General features: G+C 37.9%; 1 protein-coding gene across 1 annotated transcript in view; it reads left to right on the forward strand.

Annotated features, from left to right (window-relative positions):
• zgc:158403 (tetratricopeptide repeat protein 39A) overlaps positions 1 to 20,568 on the forward strand; it is a 31,188-nt gene extending 10,620 nt beyond the window's left edge. Inside the window, exons 7-18 of the mRNA XM_038297799.1 lie at positions 3,066 to 3,165; positions 5,710 to 5,775; positions 5,857 to 5,965; positions 6,059 to 6,126; positions 9,663 to 9,722; positions 9,911 to 10,072; positions 10,155 to 10,246; positions 13,956 to 14,076; positions 14,158 to 14,269; positions 14,357 to 14,471; positions 18,253 to 18,369; positions 20,092 to 20,568. Coding sequence (XP_038153727.1) covers positions 3,066 to 3,165; positions 5,710 to 5,775; positions 5,857 to 5,965; positions 6,059 to 6,126; positions 9,663 to 9,722; positions 9,911 to 10,072; positions 10,155 to 10,246; positions 13,956 to 14,076; positions 14,158 to 14,269; positions 14,357 to 14,471; positions 18,253 to 18,369; positions 20,092 to 20,194 — 1,225 coding nt within the window. The 3' untranslated portion in view covers positions 20,195 to 20,568. The remainder of the gene's footprint in view (positions 1 to 3,065; positions 3,166 to 5,709; positions 5,776 to 5,856; positions 5,966 to 6,058; positions 6,127 to 9,662; positions 9,723 to 9,910; positions 10,073 to 10,154; positions 10,247 to 13,955; positions 14,077 to 14,157; positions 14,270 to 14,356; positions 14,472 to 18,252; positions 18,370 to 20,091) is intronic.
• The last annotated feature ends 831 nt before the right edge of the window (positions 20,569 to 21,399 follow it).

Raw genomic sequence — 21,399 nt, forward strand, 5'->3', positions numbered from 1 at the left:
AAAAGAACACATAAAAAAAGGGAATCTTAAAAGAAAAGGCCTAACTTAACTTTGAAAAACCTCTCAACAAAGAAAAGGGCTTAGATAATATATCACATTGTGTATGCAATTGTTTAACTTATACTTTTACAGTGTAATAGTTTATATATATATATATATATACACTGCTAAAAAATGAATCAAGGGAACGTCCAACACAATATCAATTAAATTAAACTTCTATTAAATAAAACTGTCCACTTAGGAAGCAACATTGATTGGCAATCAATTTCACATGCTGTTTTGCAAATGGAAATAATTAACAATTAGCCAGGGGTATTCAATAAAAGTCGTTCTGCAGGTGGAGAGCACAGACTGCTTCTCAAAATCAGTCTTTCTTGTGGATGTTTTACTGTTGGTGGTGTTTGCACAGTAGTGGTAGCACAAGACAGACTCACACAAGTAGCTCAGGTAGTGCAGCTCATCCAGGACGGCACATCATTGGGAGCTATGGCAAGAAGTTTTGCTGTGTCTGTCAGCATAGGGTCCAGAGGCTGGAGGTGCTACCAGGAAACGGGTCAGTACACGAGGAGACATGGAGGAGGCCGTAGGAGGTCAACTACAAGCAGCAGGACCGCTACCTCTGCCTGTGTGCGAGGAGGAACAGGAGGAGCACTGCCTGACCAAGGCAAAATGACCTCCAGAAGGCCACAAATGTGCATGTGTCTGCACAAACTAGGGTTGGGAATTGAAAAGATTTTCACGATTCCGATTCCCTTTTTGATTCTATGAAACGATTCGATTCTTTATCGATTCTTTTTTCGATTCCAATTTGGGGGAAAAAGGAGAACAAACAGTTTGATTATCAGAATCAACTTTGTTTACTTAACTATTGCACAATCTTACAAACTCAACAAGATCAAGATGTCCACAGGAAATGTGAAACTGGAGTAACATCTGTGTTTAAATTAAAAATAAATATACAAGAACAAACTTAATAACCAACCATGTCTAATAACAAATGATGGGATAATAACCTATTTTAAATAACAAAAAATACTAATTATAAAACAGTAGTAGGGAAAATTAACAGTTCTTTTGCAGAAAGATGAGCATATCTGCTTTTTCTGGAAGGATACGGGATCTTTCAGGGCTTATGGTGTCTCCGGCCGTGGAGAACACCCTCTCAGATGGGGTGGAGGAAGCCTGCACACAGAGGTAGTTTTCAGCCAGTCAGATAGCAAGGGCAGCGTATCTTGCTTGTTCCACCACCACAGTGTGGCGCTATCCCTGCAGGGGATGGAGGGCAAGCTTTTACAGAGCTGGATTTCCTGATTTACCCTCTGGGCTAAGGAAAGACGGGGCTTTGATTCACAAAGTGACCGCAGCTCGTTGTCTTCCTCCTCGAATAGTTCTTACAACTTGCGTAACTTGCGTAACTTACGTAACTTACGTAAAAAACGTGACGTAAGTCGTGCTCCCCAGAGCCGGCGCTCTAGGCTCTGGTGCTGCGGGAATCGAAAAAAGAATCGTTCAGTGAGCTGCCAAACGATGCCATGGAATCGGAAAATACGGAACCGGTTCTTAACAGGAACCGGTTTTCGATTCCCATCCCTAGCACAAACTGTTAGAAACTGATTCCATGAGGATGGTATGAGGGCCCAAAGTCCACAGATAGGGGTTGTGCTCACAGCTCAACATCATGCAGGTTGCTTGGCATTTGCCAGAAAACACCAGGATTCACAAATTGGCCACATGCGACCTGTGCTCCTCACAGATGAACCCAGGTTCACCCTGAGCATATGTGATAGATGTTACAGAATCTTGAAACACCATGGAGAGCGTTTTGTTCCATGCAACATCCTTCAGCATTACCGGTTTGGCGGTGGGACCTTAATCATATGGGGTGGCATTCCTTTGGCAGGCCGAGCAGCCCTCCATGTGCTCACAAGAGGTAGCATGACTACCATTGAGTGTTGGTGCTGGCTTCCTCCCAATGCAGGACAATGTGGCTTGAGTGTGTAAGTAGTTACAATACAATATGAAGGCATTGAAGCTATGAACTAGCTCGCCAATTCCTGACCTGACTGTAATGGATCACATCTGGGACATCATGTCTCAATCCATCCACCAACGTCAAGTCGCACCACAGACTGTTCAGGAGTTTTAGTCCAGGTCTGGGAGGAGATCCCTCTGCAGACCATCCACCACCTCCTCAGGAGCCATCCTAGGCATTGTAGGGAGGTCATACAGGCACAGTGAAGCCATACACAATGCTAAGCCTCATTTTGACTTATTTTAAGGACATAACATCAAAGTTGGATCGACCTGTAGCAAGTTTTTCCACTTTAATTTTGTGTGCGACTCCAAATCCAGACCTCCATTGGTTAATACATTTGATTTTCAGTGATGGTTTTTGTCTGATTTTGTTGTCAACAACTTCAACTTTGTACAGAGCAAAGTCTTAAATGAGAATATTTAATTTATTCAGATCTAGGATGCGCTTATGTAGTGTATAATTTATACATATGTTTATATTCATAATCGGTTACAAAGAGGCAAAACTGTAAAGCTGTTATAGACGTAGCTAAACTACTATAAATGCAGAGACGAGAGGGAGCTGGATAGAAATGCTTACACATGATTAAGATTTATATTTCCTACTAGAGACGAATCTTGTGAACCGTGTGTCATTTCCTTTTCATCTCACAGTTGTGCAATAATTTGTGCTGATTCACCACAAAACCTCCTCCTGAACAACACTTTGAGGTTTCGGTTGTTGAGAAACTGAAAGTTTAAATGAGTCTGAACACCTTTGCAATCAGTCAAACTTTGTATTGTAGACTTAGGATTAGAAAACCAGAAAGAAATGATAAATGAACAGAAGTACAAAAAAAAAGAAATACAAAAACAGTCCAACTCTACAATTTTGTGTGACTTATTTTGGGGTTTATTTGCCCCAAATTTTTAATGTGATTATTGTTTTCTCTAAAGTTGCTTTATGATGATTTTTACATAGACATGTGATTGTTTTTCATGGAATTTGTTTGTTAAATGTTTGTTCTACTTCTTTGCATGTGATGCAGAGACCTGCATAACTTCATAAAATCCCACAACTGTGTCAAAGGACCGAGCCACATTCACTTAGAGGGAGGAATATCTTTTGGAGTGGGAGCATTTAACCTGGTAGGTCACAAACTATATACTGATGATGCAAATAAGATGATTTTCTCTTAATATTGAATGTTTTGAATGCAGCAATTTTCTCATTTTCAGGGAGGCTTAAGACTGAAAATAAAGATAAATTTGTCACTTTGACTCCGACTTGCTCTTTTATAGCATCAGTAGATTGCTGTAATTTATGGTAAAAAATAGACGCATCACATTGCATAGTCGGTATTAAGTCTAAAAATCATGTAATATATCATATTTAAATCCATCTCAACAAAACTAGTGTATTAATGGAGCATAATAATATTGTAGTCAGATATTAAGAATATTACACATAAAGACATACTATCTGATGTGTCAAAGGTGGTAAATTGATTATGTAAATGTAATTATACATGTATTGATTACATTGTTATGGTAATACATTAATAAGTTACATTAAAGCCATTTTTATGGTGCAACTCCATGAGAGTGGGGAGTACCAAGATGGTGACAGGTGACTTCAGGCCTATCAGTAATCCAGTAAATAGAGATCAGTGGGTCTTCATGGACTGGAACCTACAGAGTAAACACAGGAAGGCTAACATTACCAGTTGTAATTTATCGTATGGCATTTGACTGGTGTAAATGTAGACAGTGCATCACTGACACAAAGTTTTAAGATATTATAGGTGTGATAAAAATCCCCAAATGTGATCAGCTTGTGATCTGCTCTTTACTATATTAGCGAAAGCTAACACCATTAGCAGAAGTTAAAATTAATTCAATATCAAATCAGTTTTTGTAACACATCGTTCTGCTATATAAGAGAAAATATTTTGATCCTGATACTAACTGTAAATAAACTACTGATTGTTTAATATTATTTATCTTAGGAAATGGAAGAGGCGTATTCCTGGATTTCACACCTAACTTTTTTATTAAATATGTAAAAATGGATGAAAACATCACTGTCCTCGTTTCCCATTTTAATTTTCATAAAATGTATTTATTTTTATCTATGAACTGGAAATTACCCCAGATTAAATTGTAGAAATCCAGTCACCTTACAATATAAGACCAATATTGCAGCGTTGGGTTGTGACTAAAATGAATCTTACTTAATTTTATTACTTATTTTATAGTATGCAGTGATAGAAAAGGTTTGATGCAGTGATATTTTTTTAAACTGTGAATAATACTTAACATCAGGTATTAGAACAAAACTGACCCATTTCTTATTTACTAAATAGAAACAAACTTTTTAACCCTGTAATGCCAAATGTATCATATTTGATACATACGGTTTCTGAAATGTTTTGCGTCTGACACCTTTTGCTTAATTTAATGGTAAAAACTTTACTCAAAATCCTATTGTACACAATCAGATATACCTGATAACAGAGGGCAGAAGATTAAACAAAAAATAATCTTGACTTACAGTATCGCATAGTAATAAATGATTAATATCAAAAATGTATTTCTGTTTTTTCTTTTTACATATTTTGTTAAAAGGCCAAATAAGGACTTCAAACCAAAAAAAAAGTAATTTTCTGTTTTGTTTTATTCTTGGATCGGGCTTTAAAGGGTTAAAAACAGGATAGAGGCAAATAATTTCTATGAGTTTTTTAATACTGGAGATCTTAGCAGCAGGCAGATATATTTGGATATTAATTTTTTGGCTGATATTGGAACGATTCCCAATCAATGTCAGATCTGAACCCCCTAATAAAGCCTCTACGTATCCTTCTTTATTCACTCTGAATGCCATTGAAGGGTAAATGACATGTTGATGTCCTGCCAAAAATCAGGAACCCAAATTTTCAAATTGAGAGCATTATCTCATTCTTTTACTCAAACTTCTAATGCTTGCATCACGTGCTTCTTCCTCCCAAATATATGAAGTCAGATCATTGCCTGTATACCTTTCCAGCCAATAGAAAGACAACGTAGATAAGAGGAAAATTTGCTCCCAAACTTGCCTTGTGACTGTTTTAGTGCTATAAATTATGAAATATATATCAATAATTATTCACTGTTACAAAATGTTCTGTAGTATTTCAAAAACTTTAGTAAAGGTTTCTAAAAATAAAATGGTTTTACAATAAAAGACATTAAACAAAATTATAAGCTGAAAATCTAATGCAAACAAAAAAAGTCTTTATTTTGTTGCTTTGAATCAACTTTTTCCTGCAAGTCTGAGAAAGAGCAATAAAATCCACAAGCAGAGACACAGGGAAGTTAGCACAGGAGGAGGAAGTGGCAAGCAAATGCAGAAAATACCTGTGCAAGAAGCAGGAAATAAAAAATTGCAGAAACAAAGATTTCATGGATAATAATGAATATTTGTGAGCAAGAAGAAAGTAAAGTGAGTTAAAAGCTGTTCTCAAATTGGTCAAATTGGAAAATTGTTTTCAACGTTTCAATGGTTTAGTTTAGCAAATCAATTCTTTACGTCAATGTTCTGCCATACTTATCTGATTTTAGGACTTCTTGCAAAAACGTACGACGTTAGATAAAAATTGTTGTAAAATTGTGTTCTTGTATCTTTGAAACTGATCAAATGTTCTTTGCTTTCAGACTCTGTCTCTGTTTCCTCCTCGGATACTTAAAATGTTGGAGTTTGCAGGCTTTTCCGGCGATAAGGTGGGATGTTGATCATGTCTTCCATTTCCTCTGCAGCTTCTTACAGCCTAGTAGATGTTTTGCACCTGTCCTCTGCTGTAGGAATATGGTCTGTCTCTGCTCTGCGACGGTGCGACAGGAATGAACCTGCGCTCCATGCTGTGTGCTCTGCTGCTGCTCTGCTACCATACCTTCCTCACATTCGTCCTCGGTAGGTTTACCTCTGAATTACTGTAAAGAAAACATTTTCTCCCCCCCGCTAAGCTTTCTGTATGGTTTAGTATTTCTGTTCTTATCCTCTCAGGAACGGGTGAGGGAGAAGTCTCTGAGGCTGAGAGACTTCTGAAACCTTTCCGGCTCCGATATCCGCGGGTAAGAATCGTTTTCGAGGCCTTTTTATTTTTTGCCTAGACTTCCCTGACCTTAGGGACTTAGGCGTGTTTTCGAACCTTCCTTGTTTGGTTCGGCTTTAACCTGAGCTGCACCTTTTGTACATGTATGACTACGCTAAGGCGAACCCTGGTCTGAATCAATCCACCAGACCGAGTCCCACTTTTTACGATGATTCCCATCAAGAAAAGAAACCGGCCCCAATTAACCCAGGAAACATACTCCTTTTGGACCTAACTAGCCACCGTAGCAGAGCCTAGTAATTGAGATTGTTTACATTTTAAGAATTTGGGTTCCAGTTTTGATTCTTTGGCCGTTTCTCAATACGTGTACTTGTGCGTTCTCATGCACTCGTAGAACGTCATCAGCCTCAGCCCTGGTACTGATCCAATTCACAAGAACAGCAGACCACGTACGGTCAAAGTCCTCGGATTTTGTTTTCGCCCCTCCCTCTTTACCCAGCATGCATCAGAGCAGACATGTCCGTTCTCCAGATTGACAGATTTACTGAAATAAAAAGATGAAGCTATGCTTACAATTATCCGTCAGTCTGATCTATGTTAAATGATTTAAATTCTCTCTATCAAGAATGTTGGAAATGCAGCAGGTATCTGTTAAGATTTAAGGTAAAAGGAGGAAAGTATATAAAAAAGGCTTCTATTTCCATGCAGAAGGTGGTCTATGAATTTAGAGGAACAGATTCCCTTGTGGAACCTTCTTCAGCTCAATACCGGTGCAGCAGGTCAAAGACGAGGCTCTCAGTCTGAGTTTGGCTTTGTTTTTTGATGTCAGTCGTGTGCAATCCTTTGCATGATATAATCTAATCACCAGTATCATAGCTAGCTGACTGTTTATTGCTTTTATTAATCATAAGCCTTTCTTTTAAAAGCCACCGCACAAATGGGTGGCCGCAAACACTCTGCTGTGGATTCTTCTTTGCTGATTTTATGCAAACTAGGAGTCGAAAAAATGAAAATAATAGCAAATTTCCGGTAAAGGTTTGAACCCTTTCCATTAGTCATTAATGCTTGACCCTAACCCCTCCAATGACAGTGAATGCTGTGCTTTAGTCATTCCTGATCTTTTGTTTCTGCTTCACATCAAACAGTTTATCTGGGTTGTAGCATTAATTGACACTTTGAAAAGAATGTTGTGGGACCTGCTCTTCCAACACAACTATAAAACAAGTGCAAACATGCAGGAAATGCAGCAGGCAAATACTTCCATGATAGTTTATTTTACATTTCAAGGTCTCTGTGCTCTTCTTCAGTCATTTCTCATCAATGGGAGCAACAATCATCACATGCAGGCCTTTTTTACAGGTCACCAATATAACAAAAGAGGAAAGCAATCTGCAACAAATAGAAAACAAGTCTGCTTTAGGTCTGGACTGAACAAGCAAACTAAAGGATTTAATATGTAAGGATGCAATCTATTTGTTTATAAATAGTTGGAGCTAATATAAAAAGAGATTACCCAACTTTATTGTGTCCAAATCAGAAGTTATAAAAAAGCTGTGGCTCATTAATTGGGCATAAAATATCAACTTTATTGATCAATGCAAATGACAAGAAAATTTGACCTCAATAAGTAAACTTGACTCTCCACCTTTAGATCAAATAAAAAAGGTGTCAAATATTAGTCCCAGTTTGTGCAGCACTACTTTTCATTGATTTCCTACAGCAAAATTTAGATTTACAGATAAATAATATTTGTTTGTGTTGATTTATTTAGATCTGAACCATCAGAAATAAATTATATTACAGCTGCATCCTCCTTTGGTTCATGCTGCAGCCATATTGGATTCTGTCACTGTGCTGTTATTTAAAACTGCAACATTCAGACACCAGTTGTCCGGAGAAAGTTAGAAATTCAGATATTAATTGGGAGTTTTCTCTAATTTAGAAGAGCAGCCTGTAAATTATCTATCTGAACGAAGTTGGAACTTACTATTCTTGTTAATTTAATCAAACTGTATGCAAAAATGGAAACAAAGTGCTCAATAACCTGATTGTTTTGGCTGGTGATGCGTTTTTATAATGTATCAGAACTGTTTGAATTTTTCACCAAAGCTTTAAGATGCCCCAGAGTTTCATTGTTAATCTATAAATGAAGCTCAGCAGAGATCAGGTCAGAAGTTAGTTTTAAAAAACACAAAAAGGTAAAAATCTTTGGGCTTATTGCCGATTCTCTGATCCACTCAGACTGAAAACTCAAATATAGACATAGAGCTCGACTAATGCTCTGATATGTTGCACTTAGAAAATTACATAAAAAAAATATTTTATGCAATTAAAAGCTGTTGAAACTTACGTTATTCAATCAAACAACTTGTGAACTTTCATATATTGTTCTGTGACCATGTGAACTAACAAATGTGTCAATTGAGCTTAAATTATAGCCAAACTGGTAATTCTGCACACATATGAAATAAATTAAGTAATAATTAATATTCCTGGTAAAGAATCTTGACTAAACTAGTGAAAGTCAACTAAACTAACTAACTACCACTGTACACATGGGAAATAGATAAAAATGGTGGAATATGCTGGTGAAGAATCTCGGTCATCCAGGTCATAGTCATTCCAAAAAAATAAGTTAAAAAACAATCCACTAGACTTTGTTTCCAAGTTTGAAGACGTTTCGCTTCCCATCCAGGAAGCTTTTAACTAGTTCATCCTGACGACAAAACCTCCAGACCTAAGATGAGCAGAGTGGTGTATGCAGTTCAATGCAGTGAGGAATGCTCTGATCTTTATATTGGAGAAACCAAAAAACCTCTCTACAGACACATGGCCCAACAAAGACGGGCTACCTCCTCTGGACAGGACTCTGAGGTCCATCTACACTAGAGACTGACACGGGAGTGGATTTTCACTCCTGTCCCGTTCCACTCCCACAGAAGAAAATAGTGTCCCGTCCTGATCCCGGGCCAGAGTAGAAATCTAAATCCTGTCCCGTCCCACTCCTGGTGAAATTACTCCCACTCTCATCCCGTTAATCTTTAATCCTGTCACGTGATCGTTACTAATACTGACTCCCATCCCAAATGTAAATCCTCTTTACATTTGCTATCAGATTCTGGTTGATTATTAATCTTCTTTTGACAATATTCTACTCAAAACAAGTGCAATAATCTGCCAGTGCAGGAAGCCAATAGCATTTGGTAAGACTTATTGTTTTGAGAATATAAATCATGATATTAAGATCAAAAATACTTTTTGATTAGATGTATGATTGTAAGACTTGTTAAGATGGAGATTTTTTTGCAGGGTTCCGTCTCTCTCTTTCTGTTCCGTCACTCTGCATGACTCACATTCCTGTAAATTTACACGGCCGTGTTTCCCACTCCACCTTTTCCCCACATGCCAGCCCATCCCCACTGAGTAAACTGAAAAAAAAAATGAAAATGTCTTGGTCAAACATGGCCTAGAATGATTGCCGGAACACTGATGAGATCTTTGACAGTTAAACAAGCTGGTGGAAGAAGCTTCATCAGTGTTTCTTTTTTTATACAGGGTGCAATATTCCTTTTTTTCGCTGGCAGGACAGAAGAGATTAAAGGAAACATTGATGAGGTTTGACCTGTTTCATATTCTATTACCTGAACATAGGATACGTTAAAGCAGCCCCGTTCTCACTGATATCAATATTTGCTGTTAAGTGATACATAAAGTCTCCTGATGGGAATGTTTGATGGATACACTTTAAATGCTTCGTTACTGTTTATATTTATCTTTTCTGTACGGTTTTACTTTACTGCCAGGCGGTGGCGCTGTTTGAGGATGGCTGCAAAGCCCAGCAGACGTGGAAGCAGTTCCACCACATGTGCTACTGGGAGCTGATGTGGTGCTTCACCTTCAAGCGTGCGTGGAAGATGGCGTACTTCTACGCAGACCTGCTCAGCCAGGAGAGCCGCTGGTCCAAGGTGGACACCTCTGCACAGAAAGTGTCTTTATTCCCAGGCTATAAAATGTTTAGTTTTATTTTCCTGTGTGTTTCCACATTAGGCCATGTATGTGTACATGAAGGCAGCTTACCTCAGCATGCTGCCAAAGGAGGAGGCCCGGCCTTTTGGAGAGGATGAGGTGCAGCTTTTTAGGTAAACATGTTCCTGCCTCCTTGGTTTGTGTTCCGTCTGTAAAGCAGTGATGCCCTCCTGGGGGTAGGGAGTGGCGGCATAGTGGTTATGGTTTAGAGCTTGGAATACTGAGGTTGTGAGTTAGAAACCTGCTCTCACAAACTGCCACTCTGGCTCTCTGAGCAAGACCCTTAACCCCATGCTGCTCCCCGGCCTCCGCACAATGGCAGCCCACTTAAATGCAGAGGTACATTTCTTCAACGTGAGATCAATAAAGTTCAATAATTATTTGTTATTACTCTTACCCCTGGTGGTCTATGAGTGCATGTAAAGGGTAAAATATTTTATTTCTTAGGCAGTCAAATAACATGGGGCTGGGATCTTTCTGAGGACTCAATTGAAAAATTATGCAAACATTTATCAACCAAAAAAAAGTTTTTCTTATATGTTTGAGTTTGAATACACATTGTGGATTACCCGATCTATCTTCAAGCATCACACGACAACCATCACCATGACTTCTATAATGCCGTTTTATTGGCTTTGGTTATTAACACGGACGCAACAGTGACTGTTTCTGCGTAACATCCACACTAACCACATCAGCAGGGTTGCCAGATGTCACTGACTCGCCTTTTCCAGCCCCAAAATGTTCATAAACCGCCTGATATACAAATCTCACCCAATTTTCAACCAGTGTCTATAGATCTCTTTGGCCATAAATCTAAAGAAAAACCTTTTTTACCCATAGACGGCCATCCTAAACTGCCAGACTGGGAAACATCCCAACCTGGCAATAATGCACGTAAGACAGGAAACGTTAGCCTTTAGATGCAGAACCCCATCATGCACCGCAACATATTTTTGCAAAATATTCCGACATAAATTCGCCAAATATAAGAGGAACATCGTAGTTTGGTTTTAACAAAGCATTTTAGTTTTATTATAATTCAGTTTGTTGCAAAGATATGACAGTTAGAAGAAATAGAAAATTACACCATATGCCAACCGTCACGGATGTTTATGACAAGGAAGGGCTACATATACTGCATGCATCATTTAGGTAGTGAACATTGTATTACTTTTTGAGCTCCTTGAGTTATTCACTGTCACAGGTAGGAGCTTCGGTCGGAGAGTAAGTGTTGGAGCCAGTATGATTGGGCCGGCCCTTGCACGCTGAAACTAGGAAAACCAAAAAGACAAAATGGTTCTCAAAACATTGATTGACTTTATTGATTTCACAGTGAAGAAATTTACCGGTTACATTAACTTAAATGGTCAAAGAAGAAGAATTTGCCAAAGGAAGAAAAGGGTGCATAGGATATATACAGTATATACAGTGTGTCCACATATGACAGCTTTTTTTTTTTATATATATATATATAGTAGGATAATTATACAGGATTATTACATGGGTATTTATATAGATGGATATTTATATTTATATATATAGTTATTGCACTCGGTGTCAGATGTAGAGAAACTGGTTGTTGCAATGGGTATCAAATGCTAAATTGCACATTACATTTTGCACAAGTTATTGCCGTTGTTGGGCTGCATTGTAGAGTCTGATAGTAGCAGGGATGAATGACCTTCTGCAGTGCTCCTTTTCACAAACAGGGTGTCTTTGACTAAGGGAGCTGCTCAGCTCCTCTACAGCCTGGTGCAGGATGTGGAAGGTTTTGTCCATGATGCAACATTATCTGTCTTTACAAAAAAAAACATGAATTCAGAAAAAATCACACGTGACACATGAAATTTACATGTGCAACTCATGGGAATCACACGTTAAAGCACATGTTTACATGTGGATTTGGATTCACATGTAATACATGTTTTCATGTGATGGCCTGTGCTTCAAATGGGAATCACATCTAAAGACATTTATATCGCATTTGAATCATAAGTTCTTTTAGTACGTGTCTCAAATGTGAATCACATATGAAAATGTGATTCTCGTTTTTAGCATGTGATTCCTGTGTTTTTCGCATGTGTGCCTTAAATGGAAATGACATCAGTGAATCTGATGTTTCTAACTTTAAACTCTCTAAATCCACATGTATACAGGAACTTTACCATGTAAATTATAAATTGAATGCTATATTTATGTCCTGTGTTTCATATGCGGTTCAGTTTTACAGGTTGTGTAGAAACAGGTGATAAATGAATTAGTTTTTAGGTCAATCAACGGGTAGTCAGCAGTATCCATGTAAGGAGCCTTTATTTGGGAGGCAGGTGTTCCACCAGGAAGTAAGATGCTGTCATCAGGTGTAAGCTTGTGCAAATATGTTTTTCTTTGAGTTGACAAGAGAAGATGTGGACAAAATAAATGGGTCACTTACACAATGAGCATCGATGGCTCCGACTTTAATTCATCTGATAAGATAACAATCAGCTCCTGAATGATAACCCGCTGCATCGCCTCAGTGGCTTAAAGCAACAGCCTGGCCGGCATATTTGGTCACATATGAACCTCTTTTTGGCTACGTTCACACAGCAGCCTGAAGTGACCCAAATCTGATTGTTTTTTTTTTCACCCATATGGGACCTGGATCTGATCTTTTCATGACCGTCTGAACAACACAGACCTGATTTTCACAACAGCCAGGTTGCATTCATCCAACCTGAACGCCATTAATCCTTGACAAAGGTCACTACGCAGAATCTGCAAGAAAAACGACATCCATGTGGAGAGCAGTCTTTATTTTCAACCATCTTGAAAAGATTCTTTTAAGGTTGGGAAAGATGGCTAGATGCACTCCAGCGCTACCATCCATGTTTACTTCCGTAAACACAGAGCATGCTTGCTTGTGACGTCGTTGCGTCCTCTATTGCGCATGTGGGAAACTTACGTTGTATGAATGCAGTTCACACAGGAGATCACATATAAGTTGCATATATTTGGAAATGTAAACTGAAACAGCAAAGGAATCTAAATTGAGCATTAAGGCCTGCAGTTTGAACGTAGTCTTTGTTTTGTAGGGCATGACTCCACACTAACAGAAACTAGCAGCTTTAAATGAAGGCATACTAAATAAATATATTTGACAAAAGTAGATCGGTTTATTTATTTATTTTTTTTTGTATTTGAAACTATTCAGAATCAGGAACAGAAGGTTAAAACTTCCAAACAATACATTATTGATAAAGATGGTTCAGAGTAAAATATCTAAAAAGAAAAACTGAGCAACTGGTTAACATTGCAGCTTGGTGTCAGTATTTACTTTTCAATCTAATCATCACATGTTAGGGTGTCCATTCAGCAAGATACTTTGCAAGATTTATTAAACTGATTTGATAGTGTAAAGGTGGACGCTTAAAATGGAGAAGCTAAATCTAAGATTGCTATTTTGACAAGAACCGATTAATTTACAGTGCTATACGCCAGACCTTTGGTCAACACTGCAAAAAATGAAATGTAAGTATTTTTATGCTTAAAATAAAAATAAAATACTTTTATTTTTAGTCCATAATTTCTATTTAATCCTATTTTAAAGGAAAAATATTGATTTTTGTAGGGGAAACATCTATTTATCCTGCTGAATTCAGGAAAAATACAGAATGTTTTACTCAAACTGTAATTTTCGATTTTACAGTGTGTGTCCTTATAAAAAAGATTGCATTATGGCGTTATAATGTGCTAAAATGTAAAAAGTTGTTGGGATTTGGAAAGTTACTTTTTTAATCATTATTTCATGGTTTGTTTTCTTCTTCCTCCTTTTTCCTGTAGACAAGTACCGAGCCTAAAACAGAAGATCGCAGGAAAGTCTCCTCCAACAGAGAAGTTTGCGATTCGTAAAGCCAGACGCTACAAGGTTTCCAACCCGGTGAGGCTGCCGGTTCCTGTGTTGGTGAGTCTCACAGCTTTGAAAGGATCGCAGAAACACATGTTGGTTCACATCTGGCTCACAGTGAAACATGAACCATTGCAGGAGATGATGTACATGTGGAACGGCTTCAGCATGATCAGCAAGCGACCAGAGCTGACTGAAGGCATGATGCAGACATTGGTGGAGGCAGAGCGCACTCTGCTGGAATCTCCTGGTATTGCAGCTTGTCCCTCACTATAAATGCCACATGCAGAAGACGCTTCTGTTTATCAGTACACACCATCCACTTTTTATTTTGCAGAAAATGAATATAAGATGGACGACCGCTGTCTGATCCACATGCTGAAGGGTTTGTGCTTTAAGAACCAGGGGATCCTGCAGGCTGCTGAGGAATGCTTCAGCAAAGTGTGCTCAAGGTGGGGCATATTTCCTGCACTTACTCTAAGAACAGGACCTGCTTTCTTTGAAATCTCTGCAGCTTCTTCGATAAGAAAAGCAACCTTCAGAGAAATGTCAACCTGCAGGAGGATGTCTCGCTTGCTTAGCAACTGCAAACATTCTTAACTTCCAAACTTTAAATATTTGCATGGCAAATGTAAGAATGGTGATACCTTCCAACATGGAACATCATACTTTAAAATCAACAGTGCCTTGCAAAAGAGTTTCTACCCAATGACTGGTTTTACAGTCTTTTAAGCTACAAACGAAAACTTAAATGTATTTGGCTGATATGTTGAAAAACAAATTTCATCTTTTGTTTCTCTAATGAAAATCAGAAGTGTTATATCTTTGTGTGTGGTACAGTGGCTGAGGGTTGCAAGCGCACTGCAAGTGCATGCATGTGCATCAAATACAAAACATACAGAAAACCCAAGCACACCAGCACAAAAATTTAAGACATGCAATGGAAAAGTAGCTGCAAAAGGGAAATGCTGCAGTTGCAGTAAACAGAAAATGGCAAAGTGCAAACATAGATAAATGCTGCAAACACAAATCATGCTAAAACACTAAACACACTAAACTTTTGCAATTAGAAATACTGGAAGTAAACAAAACAACAGCAAGTTATGAAAAGCTGAAAACTAGCTACGGATAACAAAGGTCCTCCAGACCACTAGAGGGAGACAATCATATCCTTAGTAAAGAAATAAGCCAGATTAAAATGAAAACTCACCTTTCCTTTCTTCCCTGCAAATGTCGTCATGGCGTCGTTCTGTCAGACCAGTATTCCCATAGTAATACGCAGGCTTCTGTTACATTTGCAGATCAGCCTGTCAAGATCAGCATACACTTAAGCCGGGCTTATACTGTGCGATTTTTTTCGGGTTCGGGGCGACTTTCTTGTTGTGCAAGAATTTTGCAACCGGCCCGACTTTCAGTCTGATCGTGTGTCGTGTAGTGTACAGGGGGTAACGAGGGGCGATCAGCCTCTCAGGACCGCCTCCCAATCAGGAATCGTGAGGTCGGGCCCAACTGTCGTGAGCAGATTGCTCAGTGTGCAAACAAGGATTGTTCTTCTTCTTCTTTCTCTCAGAGGAAAACACAGAAGCATTTCAGGTGTGCGAGTGAAATGGAGTTCTTTCTGAAAAATTGACAGACCATAGTAGCCACGTTTGGTCACCAATTCCTTTGTGTAAATACGTCCTTGCCTTTTCTTTTTAGGGCTTTAAGCACAAAATTGCACAAATTGCCAAGGCAGAGTGTTTCTCTCTAGCAAGCTTCATATTCCTCTTCTACTGGTTTGGCTTCCGGATAGATGAGTCTGAGTAGCGCCGTCTCACTGCGGAGCTGAGTCCCACGTGGTTTTTAGACGTACAGTGAGAGCGGGTAGATCGCACCAGAGCGTCGTGCTACATATACATCGTGAGCTGTGAACTCACACTCACCGCAGGGTTTCGTCGTACAGTGTGAGCTGTAGCTGCGTGCAACCATTGAAAAAAATCGCAGTGTATTCCCGGCTTTAACCGTTGTATGACAATCTGACAGGTTAGCTGCTGCTTCAGGAAGTGGCGTTCTGTGAAATAGCAAACAGAAAGTGAGGCTGTCTGTATTTTAAGCATTTTAACTTTAAATTCTGTTTACTTCAGACTTAAACTTTTTGTTTATTACATCATGCATAAATAAACTAGCCTACTTGACTTTAAGTATGCTTTTCTGGTAAGTTTGTGTATTTACCTTCAACTACAACTGTTTCTTTATCATATCACGCATAAATAAAGTAGCCTAGTAGACTTCCTTCCACTTATAGTGTCATATTGTTACGTATATGGCATAGTGATGTATGCAAATCGGACGTCTTCCGCATACGTATGCTGGTCTGATGGGGTATGCTGATCTGACAGAACAGCGGCCATCATGTGATCCTACCACCTGATTTTAGCTTCTATCCTTCACCTTTAGCAGGGGCAACATAACTCTATTCAGGGCAATTCTGGACCTCTTTTTTACCCCATTTACACTACTCTTGAAAAACCTTGCCGAGACCGGTCCAAGCTCAGTAACTGAGATAACTTATCGTGTGTAAATGGAAAGCAAACTGAACTGAACCGAGATAACTGCAGACCAGTTCCAGAGGTGGGCTCGGCTCGGTTTTTCCCTGGCTCAGTTCTCTGATAACAAGAGCGTATGAGCAGAACGTGTCATCTCCGTCTGGCTGCACATCCCGATTCACACTCCATTCCAGTAGTTGGCGGTAATGCCCCTGCGGAAGTTGCTTGCCAACCAACACAAAACAGAAGAAGAACAACAACTATAAACAACAATTGAAATATTTTCCACGCAACATTTTAAATAATGGCTTCAAAACAGCATGGTTTGATCCTCCGCAAACACCGAAGTACAGCAATAATAATCAAGCACAATAATAATCTGAATGTGACGGGCGCCGCCATTTCGATTTGCTTGATTTCCCCCTCCTTCATTGTCTTCTTCTTGTGTTTTATAGCGGTTGGCAAACAATTTTTGGTGCATTACCGCCACCAACTGCTTGATTTCCTCCTTCAATACTGGCAGTAATACTGCAGATTGTCACTAGGAGGCGAGGAGTCGAGGAACCGAGAAAGCGTGATGTGTAAACGATCGTCAGAACCGAGCTTGGTCTGGTTAACTGATCCGAGCTCGGACCCTGTCTCGGCATGGATTGGTTTTTCAATGGCAGTGTAAATGGGGTATTTGTAACACTCCGAGTAATTTTAAGCGGTGCAAAAACCAACTGCAGGGTACTTAACAATACAAAACAATGAAAAGTAAAGCATCAAGAGGCTACACAGATCGGTTCAGCAGAGTCTCACCTATTTACCAGATAAATACGCCACTTTAACTAAAATTTTCCCTCATCTTTTTGAAACCGGATTGAATAATTAATTTGCTCATAAACATGCAGATGCTTTAAAATGTAAACAGAAAGTATTTTAAGTTAATTTTTCTTTACATAAGAGTTTTTTCCTTATAGTGGGCTATATGCCCAACTCCACTACTTCCTGAACTGCAGTAGCTCCTTTGTCTCCTATCTTTCATTACTGGACCGACTGATTGATTCAGGTGTTTTTAGTCTTTATTGTCATTGTTACTGAGGTCACATACAGCTGGATTGATCCGTTTTTCCAGACAGGAAACATAGGAGCTGGCTAAAGTTCAGGAAGTAGTGGAGTTGGGCATGTAACTCACCCAATGGAACAAGATTATTTGCATTTAAAATAAGAAAAGAACAACTCAATTATCACCTTTCAAGTACATAATATCTAAATATCCTATTTTGAGGCTAATAATCCTCCTTCCATTGGCAGATCGCCTTATTAACCTGTTCAAATCATTTCTATATAATTACCACGTTTGAACCCCTCCAACACCAAAGTTTAGCCCCTCCCTGTGGTTACAGCTGCCTGAAACTATCCCCCCCCAAGCAAAGCATCCCCTCACCATGATACTGCCACCACCATGTTTGCCACAAACCATATTAGTCTATCACTCATAAAACAACAATGAGTTTGATTAAATCTACTGTTTTTAATGTGATCAAATTTAAAGAAGTTCCATTCGTCTGAATTATTTTAGAGAGACAGAAAACCTGCAAAGGAAACCAACGCCTCTTCCTATAAAACATATGATGATGTCTAAATCACTGCCTTCTATAATCTCTGTTTAATTGACATTTTTTCATTAGAATGACTCTACTTCTCTCTTTCTGTGTTTTTCTAGTGAAAAGAAGATCAAGTTTGATCACTACCTGGTGCCCAACGCTCTGGTGGAGCTCAGTCTGCTTTACATTGACCAGGGCAGGAGAGACGCAGCTATTAAAATACTCCACAAAGTAAAGTAAGTGAGATACTCACAGTATGGTAACCATGGAAACTGATGTTTTAATAGTATTACTCAAATATACTAAACCGTCCCATGGTAGATTAAAGTTATACTAATTGTTAATTTTAGATCTTAGTGAACATTAAGGATGCTTTGGTGTAGATTTACAATCATTAAGGGCATAAAAAATCTAAAGAGGTAGAAGACATCTGATGACCGTCCACTGAAGGATTTAGGGTCGTAATTGGCAATAAAAGCTGTTAAAATCAAAATATAATTTTCAGTATTTTCTATGTATAAACAATGAAACAGGGTATTTACCTAATATATTTACTACATCATTAAGGAGCCTCTATTTAAATAAAAAAATAAACGTAAGTCAAATTTACGACGTTCTAAAAGCAGGAAATGATCTTCCGATACTTAAAAGCGGCAAATGTCTGCTTGGTTTGTCAGTTTATTACTTAAAGCATTATTAACTTCCAAAGCATGACTTCCATGATGGATTGTAGTTTTTATTACCTTACTCTCCGAACCTTTGTGTCTATTCTTCTAACTTCAGATTTTTTACTTTTAAGTTGAGGTAGAGCTGAGAAACTATGAAGTCATTTTTGTTCCATGGTTTTTGAAAGCAGAGAAAAGTTTTTGTTAATAGAAATTTTAAGAAAAAAAAAGCCAACTAGTAATGAAACTCTGACCAAAATTCTGATGATCTTATACTTTTTTCTTTCATATTTCTTTTATATTTTTTTTATTTAAATTGTCTGTTTTGAAAAATATATTTTAATTTTTTTTTTCAATTCAAATGTTGTTTCTAACATCCTTGCAAACTAATAGAAATGCATCTTCACTCCTTAATCCAAAGGAAAGCCAGTGTGAAGAGAATGTTATCTGAAAAACACAATTGAAAAACTTTTAGTTTAATGTTTGTATTACATTTTTTCCTTTTTTTTAAATCTGCATCACCAAAAGATTTTTCCTGTTTGCATCAATGATATAAATAATTCACTTTTAAATAATATAATGAAATTTTTTCTACTTTTTTGGGTCTCAAAAGGAAAAAGTCAAAGTCCCTTTGCAGCACTGCTTTAAAAATCTCAGACGGTAAAATTTAGGATTTAAGTAAGATAAACTTGGTAGAAAAGTCTGAAAAAACATTTAAAGCTTAATTTCATGTAAACTTTCTAACATCTGCTGTGATCATCAGAGGCAAAATTCCCAAAGTGAGGGTTGCGTCCCCTAGGGGCGGCCTGGTAGAAAGAAATTGGTAAAAATAAAATTACCCATTTTGAGATGTAGTTAAAAAAAAACAACCTAGATAGCTGTTAAACTGTAAAATAAGCAGTTAAACTTAAAAGAATCTTTTATTAGTCTTAAATTAGTCTTATACTGATTATAATGAGACTTTAGTTTGTTTCCATTGCAACGTATAATTTACTGCTGATGACTTTTATCTGTTCAACAGTTTTTGGGCAGGCTGAGGTAACTAAGGGAGGTATAAAAAACAACAAATTAACCAAACAGGGGCCCAACAACAACTGCTCTAGAGAAACTCTGGATCCTATCTGGCCTCCTTAAACTCAGAGCAGACTGCAGAGATAAAGACGAGTTAGATGTAAATAACATCAATTTGTTCCAGTTAGCAGTTTGGATGCAGGTTTTCAGAAGCATCCATTAAAAAGTGAAGCAGAAACACTTTCTTTATAGAATGACTTCTGCTCTTCTTCTGATCTGCAGGCACAACTACAAGGATTACTCGATGGAGTCCCGCACACTGTTCAGGGTCCACGCTGCTCTGGCCAAACTGAAAGCGGACCCTGGAGAAGAGGACAGCCAGTAACAGAACATTTCTGCTCTCCTCACTATGGACACTTTGAACTCGTGTGTATCTACAGTAAACCTGACGTTTAAATGCTACTCAGGCTCCATTCTTGGAGGTATTGTTTGCGCCATCGCTGTGCCGTCCTGACAGAGAGGAACGCTCCTCAGAAAGCAGCGCAGCTGAGGGACTGTTAACTACCTTACACAGGTGAAAACACACCTGATGTTTATACACATTATTATATTTATAGATGTTTTATGGTTTACATTAACAATGAATCTTCACTAATCAACTTAATGTAGGAAAATCAAACATAATGTGAGATTGATTTAAATCTTTGGTTGTACTTTATTCTACTTTCTTTGTGGTCGAGGGCGATCATCCTGTATCGTCAGTTTAAAACGTTTCTTTATTAAAAGGAATCTGGTAAAAGGTTTTATTCTCCTGCCAAAGCATAAAGAATCCAGGCTGTGATGCATTGTGGGTAACGGTGTTTTAACCCAACTCAGAGCAAATGTTTTCATACATGTGCAACTTTTGTGCATCAGCGCCCCCTTTATTCTGATAGCCTTCAATAAAATCCACTGCAGCTAATTGGTTTGCAGAGTCCATGTGTGGAACTTAATCCTGGAGTTTTGTGAAAATTGCAGAAGTTTGTTACAGAATAAAACAGCACCATGAGTATGGAGTTAATTTTGTTCCTTTATTTTTGCAAGCAAACATGTTTTACAAATAGGAATTTTCAAAAACACATTTTGTGAATTGAAATTTGAAAAAAATATATAACCCAGAAATAAGGGGTTTATTAACAATTTATTCAAAAATAGAGAGAAACTTTGCTGTTTAAATTTGCATGTTTTGTATTTTCAAAATTCAAATTCTTTTTACAGAAATATAAAATATACGATATTTAAAGACATTTACACTGGAACTGTCACATAATGATCCACTAAGACGGATGATATATATATCCACAGACGCCATCTTTCTGGAGACAAACACAGAATTTACTTTGCTGGGGTCCAATTCTGAATGTGAAAAAAAACTGATTTGAAAGTATAAAAATATAAAATAAAAAAATCCTGAAATAGGAAAAAAGAATTTGAAACTAAAAATAACAGTAACTGGCAGAAGGGATTTTAATCTGAAAATCTAAAACTGCAATAAAAAAAAGAAATAAAAAAAGGAAAAGTGTAATTAAAATACTAAACTGAATCGATGTA

Source organism: Cyprinodon tularosa, unplaced genomic scaffold (genome assembly GCF_016077235.1).
Source record: "Cyprinodon tularosa strain WSP-4 unplaced genomic scaffold, ASM1607723v1 ctg398, whole genome shotgun sequence".
Classification (NCBI taxonomy): Eukaryota; Metazoa; Chordata; class Actinopteri; order Cyprinodontiformes; family Cyprinodontidae; genus Cyprinodon; species Cyprinodon tularosa.